At 28.6% G+C, this 25073-nt stretch overlaps 1 protein-coding gene across 2 annotated transcripts; it reads left to right on the top strand.

The window, feature by feature from the left end:
* The first annotated feature begins 1868 nt into the window (after positions 1-1868).
* LOC128393039 (kelch-like protein 17) lies at positions 1869-23874 on the top strand. Of its 2 annotated transcripts, none has more exons than XM_053353150.1 (7): positions 1869-2105; positions 2505-2688; positions 15517-16079; positions 20854-21197; positions 21283-22092; positions 22761-22942; positions 23017-23874. In XM_053353150.1, the coding sequence occupies exons 2-7, from the start codon at positions 2516-2518 to the stop codon at positions 23285-23287; spliced, it is 2343 nt and encodes a 780-aa protein (XP_053209125.1). In that variant the 5' UTR covers positions 1869-2105; positions 2505-2515; the 3' UTR covers positions 23288-23874. The 2 variants fall into 2 exon arrangements, with proteins under 2 accessions (XP_053209125.1, XP_053209126.1); XM_053353151.1 differs by lacking the exons at positions 1869-2105; positions 2505-2688 and adding exons at positions 6873-6984; positions 14756-15075.
* The last annotated feature ends 1199 nt before the right edge of the window (positions 23875-25073 follow it).

Here is a 25073-nt window from a genome sequence, read left to right as displayed (position 1 = left end):
TTAAGAGTTTCTCCAGGTTTTGAGCTCGAATCTTAACACAATTATCATTCTTGAAAAAGGAAACCTCTTTGTAAACTGGCATCTTCCCATTTTCCATCGCTTCATATATCATTTTATAAAGATTTTCAACACTGATTTGTTTATGAGTAATTAGCGCAATTGGTGAGACTTTAGTAGATGACCATTTGATCCAAGTTTTTGGTACTTTTTGTAAGAGTCTTCGTCTTTTTAGTTCATGAAGGGCTTCCTCTGCTTCTCTTTTGTTGATATTCATTATTATTTTTCCAGCACCTGATAGCTCAGCCGTTTCTTCCTCTTCTGCTTCATCATCAATCGGAATTGAAGGTTCACCATTATTATTTAATTCATCACCTTGATTTATTGGTTGTTCTTCCATTTCCTGCATAACAAATTGGTTGATTGGCTCTTGTAGTAATTGTAGTTGTTTCGTTCGTCTTACACCAACACCATGTTTCTTTTTGAAACTCGAATCATTCATTAATAGTCGATAAACTTGAATTATTATTTTTGATTCTTCCTTCGAAACACCATTTAAATGAGATTGTATTTGAGAAGGATCAATGTTAAATAATAATTCCACGTGTTTCTCCATTTTACTGTTGAGGTAACTGTTAATATAGGCACAAGTAAAAGATAGAAATAATAAGAAGTTGTTATTAGAGATACTTTTAATCAAGTGAATGATTCAAAAAATTTTAATGGTTTTTATACCATTCAAGGAATTTTGAAATCTCTATGGTGATTTCCGTTATTTTAATCCATGTAATTAATTTCCGTTACGGAAAGATCAAAGTGTTTTTAGTTAACGGTTATTTATATTACCTTTTCTAATGGTATTTTTATTTTTATTGTTATCGTCAACGATTTTTATCCAATTTCGTCAATCTTGGTCACAAAATGATCCTTGGAACATAAGTAATTTGAATTATTATATAAATAAATTTAATTAATGTTTAATTATTCACAATTTTCAATTAATTTAATCATAAATTTTCACCACGTTTCACACGTTTGTACAGAATTAGGGACCTTATAGTAATTGCCTTTGGTCGAACTTCAATGTTAATTAAATTGTTGCGAATTTAATTTGAAGTAATTAAATGTGATGTATGGTATTGCTCGAAGTTTTATCAGTATGGTGGTGTTTTTAATTAGTCAACAATTAGTTTTCAATTATGTTATATCTTGTTGATTGTTTCGAAAAGCAATTTCTACTCTTTGATTTATAATCTTTTCTGCTGGAAAATAATTACAACATAAAGATTATTGTTTCTGTCTCTTTATTTATCTGTTTCTCGTGATTGTTGATTGATTAACAATCATAAACATTGATTCCTCTTCCTATGTTTAGTTAATCACCATTCTCATCCTCTGATGTTTTGGTTAAGAGAGAGAGAGAGAGAGAGAAAGTTTTCTCTGGATGGAAAAATATACCAGATGAATAAGGTGAATGAACTGAATCATCATCGATAATGATTAAAGTGATCATCATGTTTGAGAAACAAAGTGAATGAATTTTTGATGATAGTAAATGACAATTGACCTTTACCTTTACGATCTTTCATTTGTCTAGACGAATTAACAATTCTAATCATGAAAACCAACGAAGTAGAATCATTTCCGTTTTCAATTCCATTTCAATTCTTATTAATAACAATCATAATATAATTAGAATGAATAATCTCCATGGACACTTGAAATTCATTTACAAATCAATTCATTCAACGAACAATTAGCAAGTTAATCAATCGAGAGATGGCAATAGCATCGTTTTCGTTTTTTTTTCTTTTCTTTTTCTGATAAAATTCAATTCTGAGAGTGACTCAAGATCAATAACATTATCTTTCTCTCTCTTTCTCTCTCTTTCTCTCTCTTTTTACTCTCTGTGAATTATTTTCTCTTCTCCTTCAACGGTCAAGTATCTTCCAGATAATCTCTCTCTCTCTCTCTCTCAATCTTCACATGGGACCTTGAAGATCATCACGATTCTCTGGTCAGTGTAATGAGTTGACCATCTCTCTTGATCTCCTTTTCGTTTACTCTTGTTTATTGTTCCCAATTCTTTGATTGAGACAAATAAAAAGGTGAGTGATTATTCACTAATTGTGATAATTAATTGGATTACAATTTATCTATTAATACATTGGAAGAGATAATTTGTTACTTTATTTTGTTCTTTTTGTTTTGTTTTTCTCTCATTTTTTCTGCCTCTTTGGTAACCTTACGATTGCGAATCAGTTTCTAAGGTTATAATTTGTTATTCTCTTCATTTAATTGTCATTGATTTGCTCATTTCAATGTTGATTATTATTCTTTCATCTATGACATTCATCAATTTAACTGTTGACTGAATGATTGATGAAAATCCTGACAAATTGTCATTCAATTGTTGATGATTAACCATTGAAGGTCTAATCATAATCTTTGATTATCAATACCAACTTTTATTTACTATTATTATTTTACGTTTTTCCGTCTTATAGTTGATAATTAAATGGCATCTTTATCATCATCATCATCCCTGTCATCATCTTCTTCTTCATCATCATCTCCATTATCATCTTCGTCCTCTCCATCAACATCACCCGAAGCTCCGGCAACTCCAACCCTCTCTTCATTACGAGCATCATTCATCACCAATATTCAACCTCATTCACCAATTAAAGGGTAAGTCTAATTGTAATAACAATCAATATATTCACAATAGATTAATTAGTTAATCAAATAAGATGAATAAAAAAAAGTACAAAAAAAACAATGTAACAATTATATCTCAATGAGAATTGGTTAATGATGATTCTCATAAATCTAATCTTCAACATTCACTCATCTTATCCAATCCTTTTGAAAGTTATCAGATTAATCATGATTATTACCAACAGTAAATCAATCAAAGTGATTAAATAAATCACTCAATAATAACCTTACAACAATAATCAGTTGACACTGAACTAGAAAGTATAATAATCATTACTAATCAAATGATTTTCAAATGTTAACATTGACAAGTTAATATGTGTTTTTGTCATTTAAGTTGTAATTCTGAACAAATTTGTTAACAATTAACTGATTTGTCTGAGGATAAATTTACATGATTCAGATTATTGAGATGCGACGAGGTTAATGTAACCTCTTTCTCTCTCTCTCTCTCATCTTATATGCTCTCACTGAATTTCCTCTTCCGTTTATCTTATCATCGTATTTTTTTTTGGCGGGAAAGGTAATCAAAGTCATGGAGAAAATGAATTCTCCCTTAAAGTTCATAGTAGATACAAGAAAAATATTCAATCACCATCATGATAGAGCATGAGTGAAATTCATCGATCGATAATAAACTCATTTAAACCAGGCATTCAGCTCCCATGTAATCATGGTGAAGAAAAAACCAAACCCTGGAATTACATGAAAGGATAATGGACCATAAAATAATCAACTTTTTCCTTGAAAATTTAGGCAAAAAAAAAGTTCAACATAATTAATTGTGACGATTACCATGAATTCAGTAAACTGTTAATGAGCAAATCAGAAAAACTGAATCATCTTAATCTTGAAAGATACAAAAAAATTGAATCTTAATCATTACAATTCCAATTGTTGTGATTGTTATGACACTGAATTTGCTTCATCATCAATTTCCCCCTGACCTTGAAGATAAAGATCATCTTCATTATTATCATGATAATCATGGAGACAAATGATTTAATTGATTTATATTTGAATGAATATAACACTAATCTGTATACAGAAATCATTGATCTTTAGGTGGATTCAGCTCAATGAACTTTATTCCCTCTTCTTTTAGCATCATCATCATCATGAACACATGATCATGAATATCATCATCATCATCATCATCATCATCCCATAGACACCAATTGAAATTGAGCCTTAAATCAGCAACATTCAAATTAACCGTTAGTTTTTAGTTGTTCAACTTAAATTGTGAAAATTATTGTTACCGATTGATTAACTTGAACTACCTGAATGATTAATATGAGGAAAAATAGTCAACAATCAATTAACAATTTAGTTTAACTATATAAATAAATTCACCAACAATTAGAGCATAATATTATCAATAGTAAAATTATATTTCTTTTAATTGTTTTGTTCAAATATTGATTTGATTGTAATTAACGACAGCAAACAAAATATTACAACAATTAAACGTTCAATCATCATTGTAATTGTCAATATCATTATAACATAATCTAAAAATTAATTAACAATCGCAAATTATTAATTAAGAAGATCTAAATGATAAAAAGACTTACCTTTCAGTTGATTTAATTATTTTTCCACACGATTACAGTTGAATAACTAAATTAACGCGTAATTGTGTTGATTAGTTGATTTTAAGGTCGCAAACAATTTAGTTTCTCATCTAATCTTCATAGAGATTATATTAGATTTAGAATAAGTTTACTGATTGTTTAGTCTCTTGGGATACTCATCAACAATTAATTAACTGTCAAAGTTTCTTTCACGATGGTCAATCGTTCTCGTTACAAGAAATCAACAGTTTCACCAACAGAATTACCTGATGATTACAATCAAAAAGATCCAGCAATTAAATCACCTTATGTATTCACTCAATTTTGGTTGAAATTGTTCAGTGTATTGCCACCTAATCCTGATCATCAATCTAATGGTAAAATAATGTCAACAATTTATCAAATTTATCGACAATCAATTTGTCTACTATTATGGTTACTCGCAATTCGGGGTTTCATCTTAATGTTTCTCAGTTCTTATCCTCAATTATCATGGCAACTTGGTGATTTATCAGTTCTGTTAACAATTCCAACCAATGATCATTATATTTACTATCGAATGGCTTATTTTTGTTGGTCAGCTTCAGCAGCATTAATATCAACCTCCTACCTAACTGACCATAAACAATCATGTCTAATCCCATTTAATTCATTCAAAGCCTCCCGATTAACAGTTTATCACAATCAACGAATCACCTTTAAACTTAAATCACTATTAATTACAATATTCTGTCTATCGTTAATCACAATCATCACACTAATCCTTTGTTTAATTCATTATCAATCAATACAATCAACTTACACTAATCCAACCATTTTAAGCCAATTAAATTGGGATCCAAATTCACCCGTTGACATGATTAAAGTTCAATTATGGTTAATCCTTCATGGGATTTGGTACACATACATGACGGGGATTATTGTTTTCACCGCTTTTCATTTCACTTTAATCTGCTCTCTCATGGAATCACAGTTTGACCTGGTCACTTCAGCGACAGAGTTAATCCTCTACTCAGATAATATGAAACTGGACGTTAAAGATTCATCCTTATTGGCCTCATACGTTGATCACAATTATCTCTGTGAAACTGTAATCAAATCAAACCAATTCTGGAAAAAGGTCATATCCTCCGTTTCCGGTTTCTACATCGTTAACCTTTGTTATATATTTTACACCGTTTCCTATGGACAAGTTGATTTTTACCTGTACACCTTTTACTGTCTAATTGCGGGATTTAATTTGCTCATTTTGTACCTCATCTTTTTCCCCGCTGCCGCTGTCGCTAAAAAGGCCTTTGCTGTCAACACTTCACTGTATCGTTCCGGCTCCGAACTACTTCCCAGTTTTATTTATGTCGAATCGTTTATTTTACGGCTTAAATGTACAGTCGGCTATTCGGCTTATCGGTTTTTCGTCATCAAATATACTACAATTGGAGCGGTAATTTCGGCAACAATTACCTACTTCTTAATTGTCGCCGATTTCTCAAGATCAACCGGAGGATCTTCACCGTCCAATGACACTTTAATCAACGAATCATCAGCAATCAATTTTACAATTAACTCTGATCTTTCATCAACTAATCTTGTTGTTGGTTAATCTGATTGATTTTAACTCAGGAAACTTGGTAAACCAAGAAAATCAATAATACAAAATCTTAATCTTTAACCATGATTAAGATATAATCTCAACTCTAATTTAATCCAATTACATTAAAAAGTCATCGTTATTTATTATTAATCATTAAAATGAACAAATTTAATGATTATTATTATTATCGTAACAGTTTATTACCATTAATTTGATTCATTATCATGAAAATGGTTAATAAACTTTGTTACTCTAATTAAGTGTTAATCAATTTAATTTTATTGCCTTGATTATCACTGATTGTTCAAAGTAAATCAATTAAAAAGTAAAAAATTAAAATTTAGTTTAATATGTTAGCTAATCAAGTTAATTGTTTACCAATAACCATTAACCTTAAAATATTTAAATCACCAAATAAGTTTAATCAAATCAAATCAAATTGTACAACAATTAAAGAGATGACAGAGTTAACTTGATCAACTTGATTGTAAATCATTGAACCTACAATATAAACAATTGAAACAAACCTAATTGTTAATAATTATCTTAATAACCACTAGACTATTGAATAATAAGTAAACAATCAAATTTGATTGCTGATCATTATCATGACCAAAGTAATATTTGTATGTATTAGCTGATTGTTGATTGTTGAGATTTGTTGTCCTGCGTCTTTCTGGTTGATTAGTTAATTGTTACCATTTAAAGTTGACTAATTGACTTGGCAACAAGTAACTTAATGATTGTAAAGTTAATTGTTAATGGAAGAAGAAAAAATCAAGCTTATCAAATAATAGAAACCGTTAATCAAATTTCATTCAATTGAATTGTTTCCTTAATTCCTGTTATTGTTTCTGTTTGTTGTTATTCAACTCTCAAGGTTGATATTGTTACTTTTTTTTTGCTATTCATCATCATCATTTATCTTCCTTATCTTCACACCTCTTTCTCTTTCTCTTTCCTTAATTTCCACTCTTTCTTTCAAGTCTGTCTACTTTTATCATCATCATCATCATTCATCTTCCGAGTGAGTCGCTTTCATATGTTGTATGGTTTTCAATTGATCTTCATTGAGTTATGTCGTTTCTTAAATGAGAGGTGAATTTAAAAAACTTAATTGTGAACTTAATTGTGAATTTAATTGTTAATTTAATTGTGAATTAAAAAACTTAATTGTGAATTTTACTGTGAAAATTAAAAAAGTGGAACTTCTTAATAATGAATAAGGTAAATATAATTTGACAAATATCTTAATTGACATATTCAACAATTGACCAATTTCTTACTTGATACTATACAGAAACAAAAGAAAAATGTGACAATTAATCAACTTCTTGTGGTAATGGAAGACGAAAATAAATTTAATGAAATTAAGAATAATCTTACGGATCAAGAAAAAAAGGAAATCAAAAAAGAAATCTCAATAATCTTAACAACTGATGGTGTTACTAGTGAAAGATCTAATAATCTAATAAGGTTAACGAATCTATTGGATGATATGATAATACAAGAGTTTGTGGTTGAAAAAACAAAAATGGACAAATCAAGGACAAGGAAGGAGAGTAATTCCGAGATACACATTAGATATCAACAGAAAAAAGACAGAAGTAACTGGTTCAATGTAGAGAATATGGAGATCATGCCAATACTACTGATTAATTCAGAAGAAATAGATTCAAATGAAATCGAACAAAAATTCATCGAATTCATTGAGAAAAGTGAAAAGGAATTACCAATTATCTGTGAAACGAAAACTGGAGTTAACTGTCTTAAAATCTATCTACAAAATAATAATGATAGACTTAAATTAAAAAAGATTCTTGAAGATGAATTCAAATTAGACAAAGCAACTACGATAATGGTACCAGATCTTGAAAATCCAGTTATAATGATTGAAAACTTTAAGAAAACAAACAACGAAAATTGGGAGAAATGGTGTGAAAAGATAACCAAAAGGAACCATTGGCCAGAAAACTCAATTAAACCCAAATACATTTTCGAGAACGATAAATGGAACAAAATATTGTTATCAATTTCGTCTAGGGTTAGGAATGAAATTGATAAAAGTGGAGGTTACCTAAATGTTGGATATAAGCTCATCCAAGTTTATGATTATTTTAACATTATTATATGTAATCACTGTTCGCAATATTCACACACGGTTAAACGATGTAACAATCTGAGAACTTGTCATATGTGTTCTGGTCATCATACTAATGAATGTCCTGTTCAGAATGACAAAAGTAAGTGGCAATGTCCTAGATGTGGCCAAAAAGGTCATAGTGCTAGATCCAGAACTTGTCCAATCTTTCAAAGTTTTCTTAAAACTGAATTAGAGAAGACTAACCATTACTATAACAATATTATTCTCTCTAAGTATTTTACTGACTAATTGAATTAACCGCCAAAGAGTGTAGAAAAACAAAATGACTCTCCTCTTACACCTTATTATGATTGTTTATTTTGAACCTCTTTCTATACACCATGTTTACCTTAATTTGTGCTGATTCTTTTAGAATCAGAATCAAAAATAATAAAAACAATAAACTTATAATTATTAAAAAGGATCCTAGTGTTTACTTTCATCAACAGATTCAAGAAATTAGAATTAAAATTAAAAAAATTACAAGTGAAATCAGAATTAATCAACAAAATGGATTCATCTTACTTGAAGTTGATAAAGAAGTTTATGAACAAGTGAAAGCTGAATTAGAGAAAACAATGACGATCATGGCCCTCAATAAACCAACGATTAAAATTATCATCAAAGGAGAAATTAAAGCTGATCTGGTACAACAATTGATTGTGGAAAATAATTTTCAAAGTAATTCGATACTAATCAAAAGGATAGAGAAGCATAAGAAAGACAAATATATTACCATTGAGATGGATAAGGAAACAAGAAGACTAATTGGTGAAAGAGGTGGTAATCTACTTTTAGATGGAAAAAAGATTGAAATTATTGATCATTTCTTGATTAAATTTTGTACTAAGTGTCTAAGTTACACTCATACAAAAAATTATTGTCCAAATGAAGTAACTTGTGCTCTATGCTCAGGCAATCATTCTCAATGTCCAATAATTGGTGATGTCAACAACTACAAATGTCCATGCTGTTTCACTAGAGGACATAGTGCTTGGTTCTGGGATTGCAGTGAATTTAAAAATAAAATCATGATAAATATCATGATGAATGAGTTTGAATACGACAAAATTTTTCTAGAAAAAAGAAGACAATTTTGAGCGACATCTAAATTTTTTAATTATAACTTCACTCTAAGACAAATTTCTTCTGATCAATTCATTGTTTACCTTTCTCTCAGTTGTTTAATTTTCTTTCTCTACTCTACTTTAGTATCTACTCATTAAACTGTTTATTAAATAACTAATTATGAGTTCAATTGTCATCATTAACTGTGAAAAAGGTTATAATTCAATGGACATCATGAACACAATCAAACAATTCAAATGTAGTGAACAGATAATAATCTATATGAATAAATATAATTGTCTTCTACTATTAATTGGTGAAATAGATAAGAATTTGTTTAAGTTAATTCTGAACAATATTAAAGGAATTAAACAGTTTATAATATATGAGTGAAATTAAATAACTAAAAGAAATTAACCTTGATCAATATCCTAGACTAAATTGAATGTATTAATTAATGGGATTAATTGAGCCTAATTTCTGATCAACTTGATTAATTGATGTAATTAATAAATGCCCCCTTGAAAAAGAACAATTTTTTATTCTATTCTCTTTTCAAATGTAAACATTAACCTTTGATACTTTATATTAAATTGATTCTCTTTTAACTGAATAAACATCATGTATCAAAACAAATTAATTGTTGATAAAAATTTTGATTGTAAGTGCCTTCTAATTAAGTGCTCAAGTAATAATCAACAGATAATTGAATTAGTGAGAAAACAATTAAAGATTGGAAGACTAATCATCGACTATCAATTGAGTGAAAATGATATCAAAGTGTTTATATTGAATAATGATATTCCGAATTTTACAACAATTGTAAACAATATTAAAGGAGTTGAAGATATACAAACAATTCAAAAAAGAAAACCGATAATATCCTTCGTAACTCAGGAATCAAAACAAGCTAATTATCATTATGAAGAAGAATCAATTAATCTTAAGAGAGAGAATAATTTCTCATCTCCTTATGTTAAAATTATTGATGTTAAAGATGATATGGAGATAAACCCAGTTGAGACAAAAATAACAATAGAATTAGACAAAGAAAATAGGAAAGCCATCAGAGACGGACAGATTAAATATAAAGGATGTTATTACCAGTATCAAGATGAGATTGGCCTGGAAATTTGCCATTGTTGCCAACAATTAGATAAACACTATGAATGTAAACTCTGGACCTGTGGCTTCTGCAATTCATCAGAAAAGTATCACCGCTGTGTAAACACCATAAAAAAGTGTCCATTATGTAAAATTATCGGTCATGACCTCTTCTCAAAGAAATGTTTATTACTCAAGGAAAAAATACATAAGCTGATAACAAATATTAACTTTGATTATGATTGTGTCTATATCAATCATACTTACATCACTGGAAATTAATTAACTAATTATTGTTGACCATAATGTTGCTTCTTTAAAGCACAATCAATTTAAACATAATTATTGTAAACAATTACAATCAGCTGATTATAAACAAACTTTGCTTAATAGTAAGCAACTTAATTCAGTTATAATTCATCACTCAAACACTAAACAACAAATTATGACTTTGATTTATTGGAGAGTTAAAAATACAATAAATGAACAATTTTTTGCCTTAATCTCTTTTGAATCTCCTAGAATTAAATTTGTTGATACTTTTCTTAAATTAAGTGATATTCTTTACAATCATGAAAACAATGAATATAATATTCTGATTGATATCAACAAAATTTTGATTGACACACAAATAAGTAGAATAATTAATTTTTTCAATTGTGAAATTAATCCAACTGACAATTCATCACAATTTCTGTTTTATTTTGAAAGAAGTGAAAACAATATTAATGAACTAATTAATTTCTGTGAACAATTAAACATAAGTGTTAACTTACTTATAATTCAACTTTGGGAAGAAACCAGAAGAATCGCCTTACACATACAATTCATAATATGATCAACTCTACTAAGAACTCAGGTAAAAATGATAATTTTCAATTCCAACTAGACAATAATAAAGATCTAAAAATAGTAGCTAAACATCCTCTAATTAACTCTTTTAATTCAAATGAAATTAGAGAGAAATTTCCATCATTATTAAGAATAAGATACAATGAAGAAAATATTCTTTATGGCTTATTAGATAATGAGGAGGAAATTTATAATACTCTTGAAAATTTAACTAAAGAAAACTTCAATTATTATTTTCCACAGAAATTTGTTTACTTTTTGGAAATTAACACTGATATTAGTCAATTACTGATAGAAGAACTTGAAAACTTCATATTAGTCAAAGGAATTATCGGAAATCAACATAAACTTTTCACAAATAATAAAATTAATTTAGAAACTTTCAAAAAGTTAAAACGTGAAACAATTAGATTTCATATAATTGGCTTTTGTCATGAATCACCTTAATATCTTTCTTTTCAAATACAATTTTGGAGATAAAATTAATGACATAAACTGGATGAATGAGAAAAATATTAATATTATCTTTTCCATTAGCATATTTGATAGAACGATAGAGAATTATTTTAGACAAGAAGAAAAAATAATTAATACTCTAAGGAATCAAATAATTTTTAGAGTATCACCAAGGAAACTTGAGCAAATCGAAACAATTGAACTAATTGAACTTACAGGAGCGAGAGTTGAATTCATACAAGGAATCAATTTAAAACTTAGAATTGAGCCTCATTCAACTAATTTGCAATTAATTCAGGAAAGTATAAACAATCTAAATAACTTAGGAACGAATCCAAAAATCACTCAGGTTTACATTGACAGTCGAAACAATTTAAACACTAATAACAATATTTACATTTCAATACATATTAATTAATATGAAAATCACATTAACACAGTGGAATATCAATAAGAATGGTAAAGCTCTTACTAAATTAATAAATGAAAAGGAAATTGACTCACCAATGATCACTGTTATTAATGAACCACCAGAAAGAATCAATAGAGAAATTCTAAACATTAAAAATATTATAATACATGATAAACTTACAATAGTAGTAAGTGATGAAATTGTGATTAGAATGATTGAAGAATTAGGAAGAAGCTCCCTAATAATTGACTTAGAAATAAGAAACTACAGAATTTTCCTTTTAGCAACATATCGGTATAATAATGATTATCAATGGTACACAGAAATCACAGAGACAATATTAAGATTTAACAATCAAAATCTAATAATAATTGGTGATGTTAATTGTGATAATGAGATTTGGTCGCTAATTATGAGACCAGATACAATGAAAAATAGACTATTAAAAAGAATATTGGAGGAAAATAATTTCAAATCTATGATAAATAGAGAAACTACTACAAGACCTAATCATTTTGGAGAAGACCATTCAATCGACATCATGTTAACAAACCTTAATTTCATTAAATTATCTGAATCAGTCAAAAAACTTAAACTATCAGATCACAAAATAATTAGAATTAAATTATTACTTAAATTAAGAGGAAAGAAAGTAAATAATATTTATATATACAAATTCAAAAAACTGAATAGTACAAACAATATTCACAATGATATCAATCAAATTTACCTTTCACCTTTTAGATATAAGAAAATAGTTAATAAAAAACAAAACAAAATAGTAGATAATGATGAAACTTTATGGGAACTGATTAATAGACTAATGAAGAGGGGAAAAATCACTCAACTCAAATATAAAAGAAACTTTCTTATAACTAGACCGATAGAAGAAAAAATGAATCTAACAGAATATTATCAGGGTTATATCAAAGATGATGAAATTGAATTAATCAAAGATAAAACTTTTAAAAGCTCATCAGGAAATGCGGATGACTTTTCAATAAAAACATGGTCATACTTCTTAAAAATAAATAAAGAATTTGTGTTGAATATTTTAAAGAGAATATTAGAGTTAAGTTACATACCTTCCTTATTAAAAATAAGTGGAGGAACCAAAATATTAAAAGAAGATGGATCATATCGTACTGTATTTACACAATCCTTTTTAATGAAATATTTAGATCTAATATTAGTGAAAAGAATAGAAATGAAAAGAGAACAATTAATTGACGATGAATTACAATTCGCTTATGGAAAAAAAACAAGATTTGACTTTATGATTAAATTAAATAAATTAAATAATAAATTTAAATATAAAATCAAATGCGATATAAAAGGTGCCTTTGATAATATATCGAAAGAGAAAATACTGAAAAAGATTAAAATACATCTTAATATGAGCACATACAATTTAGTTGTATCCTTTTTAACCCAAAGAGAAGTTAGAATTAGAAACAGAGATGAATTGAATATCTTACCTATTGAAAAAGGAGTACCACAAGGCTCTTCATGTGGTCCAATACTCTTTAATATTGGACTTAATGATGCATTAATTAAGATGAATGAAAGAGATGATGTTGAAGTAATTGCTTATGCAGATGATTTGATTATCTTCTATCAAGATGAAACTCCAATGAACTTTATACAAGAGAAACTAGAAGAAATTAATCTAAACATTAACTATAAAAAAACTTACCTCATTACAAAAGAAGATGAAAAGATGATTGGTATCTACATTAATGATATCACAAGAAAAAATACAATAATTAAAAAGCTCTGCAGAAAAAAAATTAATAAACAAATATTAGAAATTCATAAATCATTAGAATTAAAAGAAAGAAAAATAATTATAAATGCTTATACATCATACATAATGATACCTTTAGGAATTAAGCCTTGGTATAAACGAATTGATTGGCTAAGTAAAATTGAACAATTAACTATTATTGGAAGAAGAATTAACTCACATTTAATAGAAAATAAGATTAATTATTGGTTTGATAAAATATTAGGTAATATTAATCCAATAGAATCATACTTATCACAACTACTATTTAGCTTGAAAAAAAATAATTGCAGTCAAATAGACTTTCCTATTCTTGAATTAATAAATTATACACCAAGGGAACAGATGAAAAACAGACCAAAAATTGAAATTATCTTAACGGAGACAATTGATGAACAAACTTGTATCACTTTTGAAGATAAACATTTACACTTTAAAGTACTAACTAAACAATCAAATAAGATAGTTACAATTATTAAATACTTAGAGGAATTTTTTGAAATTAAGAAAATTTACATGAAAAACAATGACAATATAAATAGAAACAGAATTAAAATAATTCGAATTGAATTAGTTAAATGTAATAAACTAATTGATTGTATAACAATCAAACCAAAATACAATAGTAAGAAAGAAATCAAACTATTGATTAAAGATTTTATCAACAAACTGGAAGTGAAATTATATAAGAAATATGCTCCAATAATGTGGAAGGTATGGTTCAAGAACCCAAAATTGGCTTTTTTATTCTACCCAATTAAAATTTATAATATAATTAAGCTAATCAACATTTACCATCAAAAAATTGAATGTGATTGTGATACTATTGGTGACCGAATATATCATCTACTAATGGAATGCCCTGATTGGAAGATCTTTACAAATGGAATCGATTTTAATCTACAAAAAAATAATCGATCTGCTATTGAAACGATGTCTGAATTGGCTACGATCTGGAAAACCCAAACCTAACACGAAAGGTGTGTGGTAGGATTAGTTACATCAATCCTAAGTTGTTGGTTAATCAATCAACTACCAAAAATTAGAGGATAACTTTTTGTTTTTTTTTGTTTCTCTCATCATCCTCATCATCTCATCTCATCTCATGTTAAAATCTCATGGTTATCATCAATTATCATCCTAATCCTAATCCTAATCATTATCATCATCATCATCATCAAAGTAGTTAATTCATTAAATATTCAAGTTGTGAATTGATTTCATTTTTTTTTTCTTCTGCCAAAATAAAAGTAACTTTTGTTTCTCGTTTCCATGTTTTCCTGTTATCACTTGATTGTTGTGATTAATTAATTAACATCATAATCAACAACCATCATCAACCATCATGCTCATAATTAATGTTACAATGTATGTTGTTACTATTTTTAATTCATCTTACTTTGATTAACCATTCATTCATATTACCAGAGCATCACTTCCGGTCTTGTTATTATCAACTTCCTTTACTCCTTTACTCATCATTTTCATATGATAATCAAGATGATTATCATGATGATAATCATCTCTCTCTCTCTCTAACAATTGCCCACCTCCTACCTCTTTGCTTCCCACCAGCACTAACTGACCTGTTTCCATACTAATGTAATATTATTTGACCAAAAATCAATGATCAATTTCAATAATATTATCCTAATCATCATTATCATCCCTGTCATCTTAATCATCCTTAATTTTTTGCACTCTAAATTAATAGTTGATATACTAATCAATTTCTTTTTCTTTCATCTTCTTATTGTTGAATCAATTTGATGCTTTTCCCCTAAAAAAAACTAATTGTAATTAATTTAGGAAATCAAGTACAGAAAAATTACCCACAAATGGAAATGACCTGAAATCATCTTCATCTGATCTGTTAATGATTGACGATTTAACCGAAAATGGTTCTCAAAGTAGTACCAGTGCTAGTAGGAGTCTCCATTGTAATGGACCTAAAACCGTTGGTGGGACAATCACCGGCACTACAACAACCAAACCAATCGGAGTAGCAGTTAACAGTGTCACCGGTGGTACCGGGAGTGGACTTACAAGGGTCAATCCAATCAACAACACCTCCACCATCACCACCACCAACAACAACAGTAGCATTATAAGTAACTGTAAAACAAATACATGTACCAATAGTGGCACCAACAGTAGTAATCCTAATAGTAGTGTTTCCGGTGGTGTGACCCGGTTAAGGTCAATTAACTATGTAAACAATGACCACTTGACCAGTGTGTTTTCATCAATGAATAATATGAGGAAAAATGGTCAACTTTGTGATATTATTTTACAAGCATCCGGATCTCAATTGAAAGCTCATAAAGTTGTTTTATCAGCTAATTCTGCTTACTTTAACGCCATGTTTAACAGTAAGTATCCACAATTATAATCACAATTTAATCAAATTATCTGTTACCTTAATTCATATAATCAAAGACCATGATTATCAATTGTCAACTGAACTCATATGTATTTATACAATCAATGGTCTAATTGATACTACTCATTTTACAACTATTAGCTCATGTTATATCATATATCATATCCAACTTATATTATAATCAATTATCCAATTATATATTACATATTTAATAAATATATCTGTATTAATTATATATATCAATATTATCATATCTATGATTAGTTAATTTCATAACTTGAGTTTTTTAATATTGATCACCATATAATGTATAATATTATATATGCTCAGTTCCTGGGTTTAAATTGTTGCCCTTTTTTTGATTGTTGATAAAAAAAAATTAAGGCTCAAGATTATCAACATCATCAGTTATCATATTAGATTAGTTTAAATCTTTTGATTGTGGTTTGAAAAGATCACCATTGGGTATGATTAGACTGTTAATTAATTGTTCTCAGTGCATTACAATTAAAAGTTTTATTGTTGATTCAATTGTTTGTCCATTACAATTGATTGTGGGTGGTTAGTGTTGGTAATTTTTTCACTATTGATCAGTTAACTAATTGTTGAAGCAGTAATTTCAATATCTTATCTGATTAAATCATCGTCATTATTATAACTTTTTTCATTATTATTTCTTGTTGATTGTTGTTGATTCTGATTGTGAGCTTAATTGTTGATTGTCTCTCTCTCTCTCTCTCTCTTGGGTTTGATGTTCAACTTTTCCGGTTACACCCGAGAGCTTAAATGAATTGCTATTTATATATAGAGATTTTTAATTTAATTAAAAATGATGACAGACAATTAACAAGTTAACATTTGAAGCCAAAATCAACAATCAACAATCAACTCAATTTAATTTCCATTAATCAAACAAAACAATCAGGACTAACAAGGAATTAGTTTCTTGTTGATGTGTCAACCAGTTTCTTTTTAATTGTTAATCACAACGTGATTATGTCAAACAACAATCAATTTTTATCAATCATCGTAATCACTATTATCCTAATCATGATGATGAGAATAAACAAATTGCCAACAATTAACTATAACTGAGGTGATTTAAATTAGAGTGACAATCTAATAGTTATTAAAACCAGAAACCCAAATGTAATCAAAAAATTGCCAATTCACCATTGGCAATATGTTAATTGTCCCAATTAAAAATACACTGATTAACTTAATAGTTTATAATTTGTTTTGCCGTTAATTTAGTTTAATAACAAACTCATATCGGTTTAATAACTAAAATTTGATCAATTGTTGATCAAAATCAAACTCAATTAAAACTAATAACACAATTAAACTTATGTCTGAACTTCAACAATTAACCAATCAGTAATTGAAATTAATCAACTGAATTTGAATCAATTGGTAAAATTTATATAAACTGACCTAAAGATCAAATCATTTAACGGTCAGTTGAATCAATTTGATATACATCAGTCCAGTTAAATTGTTGAAAGGTCAATTTTATCCTCATCATCATCTATCATCCTTGTTTATTATCCTCCAATCATCATCATCATCATCCATTTTCATCATCTTTTCCCACAATTAACTGTATAATATTTCAATTGTTATCATTAATTGAATAATCAAATCTCAGCGATAACAATTGAAAACGATTCTCATAGAAACTGAATTAATTTTTTTTCTTGGTGATTGTTGACTTTTAATCATTTCCAATTTAACCATTAGTTAGCCAACACTCATGATAGAATCAATTGAGTTTCTTAATTGTCCTTAATTGTGATGAAATAAACTACTACGATAAACACTAATCACGATAAGTTGATTTAACTTTGGGTAAAAAATATTATCCCATCGCCTCAGGCTAAATATTTATGTATCTATGTTTATTAAATTGGTCATTATATCATTTCAACAATCTGGGGATTTCCTTAATTGTTAATCAACTATTATTCTGACCAATCAATCAGCAATTTGATTTGATATCAACAATTTCCAATCCTTGAGTCTTAAATTTGATTGTGATTGTGGTGGTATGATAATTGATTCTAATTACCATTAATTAGTTAGTATTTTTTTTTAATTATTTACTGTGATTTACCATCAACAATTAACTTGTATACTATTAATAGCTCATTGCCCTTGTCTATTGATCTGAACATCATCGTTAGTTAATTGTTGAAATAATCAAGATATTAACCTTGACTATTTTACTAGGGAAAGTAAAGAGTTGATTATAATAACTTTTTTTTTCTTATTGTTAAATCATCTAACAATGATTAGAATCAGCTAATTGTGATCACCTTGATTGTAAACCTTATCAACTTTGAATTAACTCAACCTTGTCTAGTGAATTAACTTGATCCTCAATGATTAACAATTAATGTCTTCATTATGATTAACCTAAACTTCATGTGGTTATTATTATTATTATTGTTTTCCTATGGACAATGTTCACACTTTGTATTAATAAACCTTACAATCAGTTAATTGTTCAATTCAATAGTGTTAATTGTTTCTGATGATAGTTCGTGATAATTGTCAACAACTCCAAGTTTCATTTATAATTAATAAATTGTTGTCAATGTTGAAAAACTTTCAAAATGATGAAAAAAAAGTTAACTGTACATTTTCATGGGCAATTAATGATTATCAAATTTAATTATACAATCAACTAAATACTAACAGTTAATTACACTGGTAACCACATGAATATAGTAATTAAATTGTTGATTAAATGACCATTTGAATCAATTTTTGAGGCAATTTAAGTGATAAGCTTGATTAACAATCAGCTAAATTGCTGATTAACTCAAATGAATCAGCTTATTTATGGGCCAAGAAATTAAATATCATGAAATTTGATTTCTTAATGAATTTAATTACAGGTTGATCATGATTAGCCTTATTCTTAATTGTAATTTAGTTAATTGCAATCAATATAAGATTAACCAATGAACATGATTAAAATGATGAGGGTTTTTGTTTGTTTACCTAAAAGTTTAAAGTCTTGTAATTAGTTAATTTAAATTTAGTTGAAACATTTTTCTGTTTGATTGATTACCTTTTGATTACCTTGATGATCATTTTTTGACGTTTCTTTAATTGTTGTCAATTAATTGTTGACTAACTAATAATAATTTTCATTCAATCATCACCATTATCATCATGATCATCATTAACTAGATCAAGTTAATTAGATTAAATAAAATCATTGATCCTTTACAGAGCCCGGAAGAAATAAAGTTTTCTTGATCAGATGATTAAATCGTTAAACTAAATCAACATACAATGTAACTACAATTAACTTAATGGTGATGTAAACAAATGATTAGTTACTATGAAAATCAATGATTTGGATTAACTCCAATTTATAATCAACAAAGTGATTTGATCAAAGTTGATGGCAGTTGATTAACATGGTAAACAAATAACCTCAATTTAATTGTGACAATTGGATTTGGATATTTTTTTTCAAGTTAATTGTTTCCAGTTTAATAACAATGTTTAGTTTATCAATAGATTGTTGAATCCAATCAATAATTAACTTTATATTACTTTTATCATGTTAATTGTTGGTTAATATTTTGAACTGAACTTGAAAAAATAGTGAAAACAATTAAATTAAATAACAATCACACCCGAATTGAAAATCCAATCCTAACAATCAAAATACAATTGAACTGAATTAAGGTCAATATACAATTGAAATCATACCAATAATTAACATACAATACATAATGTAATGATCTTGATGATTTTAATTGTAAATATGATCCTAATTAACAACGACAAGTTGATTAGATGATTGAATAATTAGTAGTTTTGTTCATTAATTGTCATGATCAGATTAAAGTATTTGATTATCAAATTGAATCAATTGACTATTAACTGGACATTTGGAATTACTTTTATCCTTGAAATTAAATTGTCAATGTAATCAGTTTAATAACCTTTAATTTGGTTCCTAATTGTTCAGGCCAATTGATTGATTATTTCTGATCAAAGACTAACAATCAATAAATTCATGGACACAATCATTCAATAACCATTGGGATTAGTTGGTAATGTATTTCAATGACTGTCAACAATTAACTTGATTCCGATCATTTAACCCAAGAAAAATTTTGTTAATTGTAACAATTGATCAAAATAAAAAAAAATAATAGAAAAAAAAGTTAATTTAAAATTAGTATCAGCTAATGAATCTTTGATTAACAATAAAGTGAAAAACTCAATTAAGTTTGAACTAATTAATACTTGATTAGTTTAAACACAAAATAATTGGATACAAATAAAGTCAATCAACCAGGATAACAATTAAAGTCACAATTTGTTGATTTAAATGTTAGTCAAAAACAATCAAGACACTTTTAGATTAACATGCAACTATTGAAATCTCACAATTTAGAGATTTAATCGTAAATGTTATTGAGATTATCGATTTAATTGTTGACCTAATTGTTACCATAGATTTGTAAATCTATTGAATAACCTTGAACCTGATGAATTAAGAAATCAAATTGTGATAATAATCAATAATAAATTAGATCAACCAAGTTTAATTTTGTCTAAACTGTTACCAGTTAATGTGAATAATTAACTGGACATTACAAAGATACTAAATCTTTGTCTTTTTAATTAGCACAATTAACCTTGACATTTATAGTTACTTTAACTGTTACACTCGCAAGTAAATTAACCACAATTAACTAATGATTATGTTACTTTGAATCTAATTAAATTTACAGGTGAAATGAGCGAGAAAACAAAATCTGTGATTACTTTACATGACATTGAATTTAATGCTCTTAAATTATTAATTGATTATTCATATTCGGGTGAAATTGTAATCAGCGAGGAAAATGTCCAAGCCCTACTGCCCACCGCAAGTCTACTCCAAGTATCCGCCGTTCGTGAGGCTTGTTGCAAATTTTTACTTCGACAACTTGACCCGACCAATTGCCTTGGGATAAGATCATTTGCCGATGCCCATTCGTGTGAAGAGCTACATCAAACATCAGATAAATTTGTGGTCGAAAATTTTCCCGCCGTAGCTGCGACCGAAGAGTTTTTACTTTTACCATATAGCGAGGTGAGCGAATGGACTAATTTTTTCAGTCCCGATTTCTCGTGGTACTAATTGTATCTTTCTCTTTGATTTTTTCTCTTCTTTCAAGGTTGAAGATCTCATTTCTAGTAATCATTTGAATGTTCATGATGAAAACGAGGTTTACAATGCGGTCATTCGTTGGGTCAAATTTGACCTGAAATCACGAGAAGGTCGACTTGGTTCTTTACTTCAGCATATTCGTTTCCCGTTGATTCATAAAAATACGCTTCTAAATCACGTTTGCAAAGAGCCATTGATCGAGGGTAACCCGGACGGTAAAGATTTGCTCATTGAGGCGATGAGGTATCACCTTAGTCCCGATCAACGAACCAGCATTAAAAACATACGAACTCAATATCGACGACCGAAAGGTTTAAAAACGTACATTTTTGCCATCGGCGGTGGTTCATTGTTCGCCATTCACAACGAGTGTGAATTTTATGATCCAATAAGTGATACTTGGTGTTCGTTTGCACCCTCGTTCAAGAGGCGATCAAGAGCTGGTGTGACCACTTTGGGACGAAATCTTTTCGCCATTGGTGGTTACAATGAGAACAAGGAATTATCATCTGGTGAATTTTACGATCCAATTGTAAATTCGTGGCAACCATTAGCTCAAGATATGGGAACTAAACGCTCTTGTCTGGCCACTGCTTCGCTAAATGGTCTGGTCTATGTTGCCGGTGGTTATGATGGTGCTTCTTGTCTTGCTTCAGTTGAAAGGTTTGATCCTCTTTCTGATATGTGGACATCGGTCGAAGCGATGACCAGTCGAAGGCGCCATGGACGGTTAACCGTTCTCGATGGGTGTCTCTATGCCGTCGGCGGCTATGATGGTACTAATTATCAATCGTCAATGGAAAGATTTGATCCACGAGTAAGACATTAACATAATTACCATTACACTTAATCAATCATAAAAACAAAGATAATTTTTTTTCTGCACCTCAAACAATTTATGAATCCATTTAATTGTTATTAACAATTCAATTTATTACACTTAATGATTTGAATCATCAGAGTGAAAGTGTTACTATTAACAATCAAGGAAGTTGAAGTAAATTCATTCAAATGAAAACAATTCCCTTGATCGTAAAGTTTAGTAATGAAACAAAGGGTTGATTCAACTCGAGGAAATTAATAATTTACAACGGAAAGGTTATTGTATTATTAGTTAATTAGTTTGATTATCATTCTCATTTATCACTAATCATCTTCGTCATAACGTCAGTTGAATTCTGAACGTGTTTATATTTTCACTTATCGATCGATATTTTCTATCTCTAAATTGTTCTGTCAAAATCTTTTAATAACTTTTCATCTATTAATATCTCTCTCTCTCTCTCTCCTTGGTTACATCATAATCTTTTGAAGTTCATTGACATTTCATTTTCATGACAAAGGCCAATTCTCAGGGTGATAGATCAGATTCATTGTGCTTTTGTAAACTTTTCAATTCATTTCAATCGATTGGATAATAATACGAGATTATAGTTTGAATTGTGATATTAAATTGTTTTGTTATCATTTTCTTTTCATTTCCAGGAAGGAAAATGGCAGTTGATGCCACCGATGACAAATCGACGTTCTAGTTCAGGAGTGGCCACTTTGAGTGGTAAAATCTATGCCGCCGGTGGAAACGACGGGAGCCTTTGCATGAATTCAGTTGAAAAGTTTGACCCAACTCGAAATGCTTGGGAATCAACGGCTCCAATGCACACAAGAAGGTAATAGATCATTAAATCATTAATTTATCCTTAATAACAATTAACTAATCGATGGTTCAATTTAATTATTTCAGGAGTACACATGAAGTGGTTGAAGCTGATGGTTTCCTTTATGCAATCGGAGGTAACGATGGATCGTCGAGCCTGAATACGGTGGAAAGATATGAATTGAAAAAGAACCACTGGATTCCGATTAGTTCAATGATGTTAAGACGATCGTCGGTCGGAGCGGCAGCACTCGAATGTCCAAATATGGAGAAAATTCTTGAAGCATTGACCCACCACAACAACTTGACCACATCAACGACCACTAATGGCAACGCACCCGAAGCAATAGTTCACTAGTTAGACTAAATCACTGTTAATTGTTACTTTGCTTTTCTCATCAATTCTGAGATTTAATTACCATTGTTTTTTTTCATTCCCTTTGTTTACCTTCACTCAAATTGAGACAATTAACCAGACAATTTATTAATTACTCTAATCATCATTAACCAACGTCTCTTTTTACTGGCAAACCACCAAGAAGCCTTGAGTTGATTGATTTTTTTTTCTATCATGATTAAGATCACCTTAATTTAAATCAATCGGTGATCAGATCACAAAGATATTACCTTAATTATTATGCTTACAACCAAAGGATTTAATTGTTTAACCTTTTTTTCTGTTGACAATTATTATTGTAATTTGTTCCTGTAGTTTAATTGATTGAAAATCAACTGCAAACTTTTCTCCTTCTCTGAACAATCAATTAAAAAATTGAATCAACGTTAATTTCTTGCTGATTTAAAACAATCAATTTTCATCATTAGAATTTCCTTAAATGATTATTATTAAAAAAAACCTGACAATCTGGACCACAAAAATGATTTGATTAAAAACCAAAATTGTACGACAGTTAAATAAAAAATCATTTTGATATCTGAATAATTAGTCTAATAAATTAATTATCTTGATGCGAATCAAATATGAACAGTAAAGTTTGCAAACAGAAATGCCTATTTGATAAGAAGTTGAGAATTCTGATAAACTATCATAGAAATAAGATAAAGTATACAAATTGACTATTCTGTTAAAAAATCTTCCTTTTTCAAGGCCATTTGAAGGCCATAAACTCAATTAACTAATTGTTTTTTATTCTAATTGGTACAGAGAGATTTATGACAAAAAAGCTTCCGATTAAAGAGCCTCGTATCGATGCTAAGGTCCCCGTTAGAAGCTGCCTCGTTGCCTTGGAATGGAAAATTTTATTTTGACCATCAAATGATCTTGACAAAATGACCGGAATGAACTTGAAACGTTTTGTCGTTTTGTTTATATTTGAATCTCTTAGATAATCAAAAACTTTTTCTTTCTTATTTTCATTTACAAAGTACCAAAAGAGGATCATACAAATGCTGATTATCTGTTCATCTTTATTCAGATTCATAAAAAAACGATACTTATGGGCTAGTGTTCCTAATAATAAACCTGATATTGTTCGAACATTTCAACGCGAAATTGATATAAATTGACTTGGAAACCGAAAATGTTTTTTATTGACCTAAGTTCATTGTTAATCATCTAAATTTTCAAAGCAAAAAGATTAAAGTTGAGTATTAAACACTTTTCTTATATTTGGTTCAAGTTACGAGAACGCGTTACTATTATAGACTGATTATGATATGACCCTCGAAGGTCATTTATTTGAAACAAAGATATGTGTTTTTATTCATGAGCACACTTCGAAATATTTTCGCTGAGCTACAGTACAAAAGGCATCTTTCTTTTAAATGACTTCGTAAAACTTTAATATGATGAAAACTCTTTAAAAAATATCAGATTAAAGCTTAAGAGTTTGTATAAAATTCATGGAAGTTAGTTAATCATTATAGCCAACATGATAGTTTGAAATATTACTCCAAACTTTACCGTTCGTGCCTTAGCGCTCAATCAACAAGCAGATCGAAAATTAATACATCCACCCATTCACCGCCTCAATTAGCAACTTTCACTTTAAAATTTCAATTCAGATTTTGTTAGAATTTGGAGTTTATCAGAGTATCGAGAATAGAATCTGAATATACTTATTATTATAACAATCGACTCTGAATTTGAACGATACTATTTTCCAATTGGAGAGAAAATAAGT

This window comes from Panonychus citri, unplaced genomic scaffold (assembly GCF_014898815.1).
Source record: "Panonychus citri isolate SS breed McGregor unplaced genomic scaffold, ASM1489881v1 Contig00138, whole genome shotgun sequence".
In the NCBI taxonomy this organism is placed as follows: Eukaryota; Metazoa; Arthropoda; class Arachnida; order Trombidiformes; family Tetranychidae; genus Panonychus; species Panonychus citri.
Note: the sequence above shows the minus strand (reverse complement) of the source record. Positions and strands in the feature narration are given on the sequence as shown.

Excerpts from the sequence above, each read along its gene's own strand:
- LOC128393039 (XM_053353150.1), top strand. The coding sequence starts at position 2,516 with ATGGCATCTTTATCATCATCATCATCCCTGTCATCATCTTCTTCTTCA. Across the intron at positions 2,689-15,516 it reads CCTCATTCACCAATTAAAGG|GAAATCAAGTACAGAAAAAT; the intron begins GTAAGTCTAATT and ends TAATTAATTTAG. Across the intron at positions 22,943-23,016 it reads GCTCCAATGCACACAAGAAG|GAGTACACATGAAGTGGTTG; the intron begins GTAATAGATCAT and ends TAATTATTTCAG.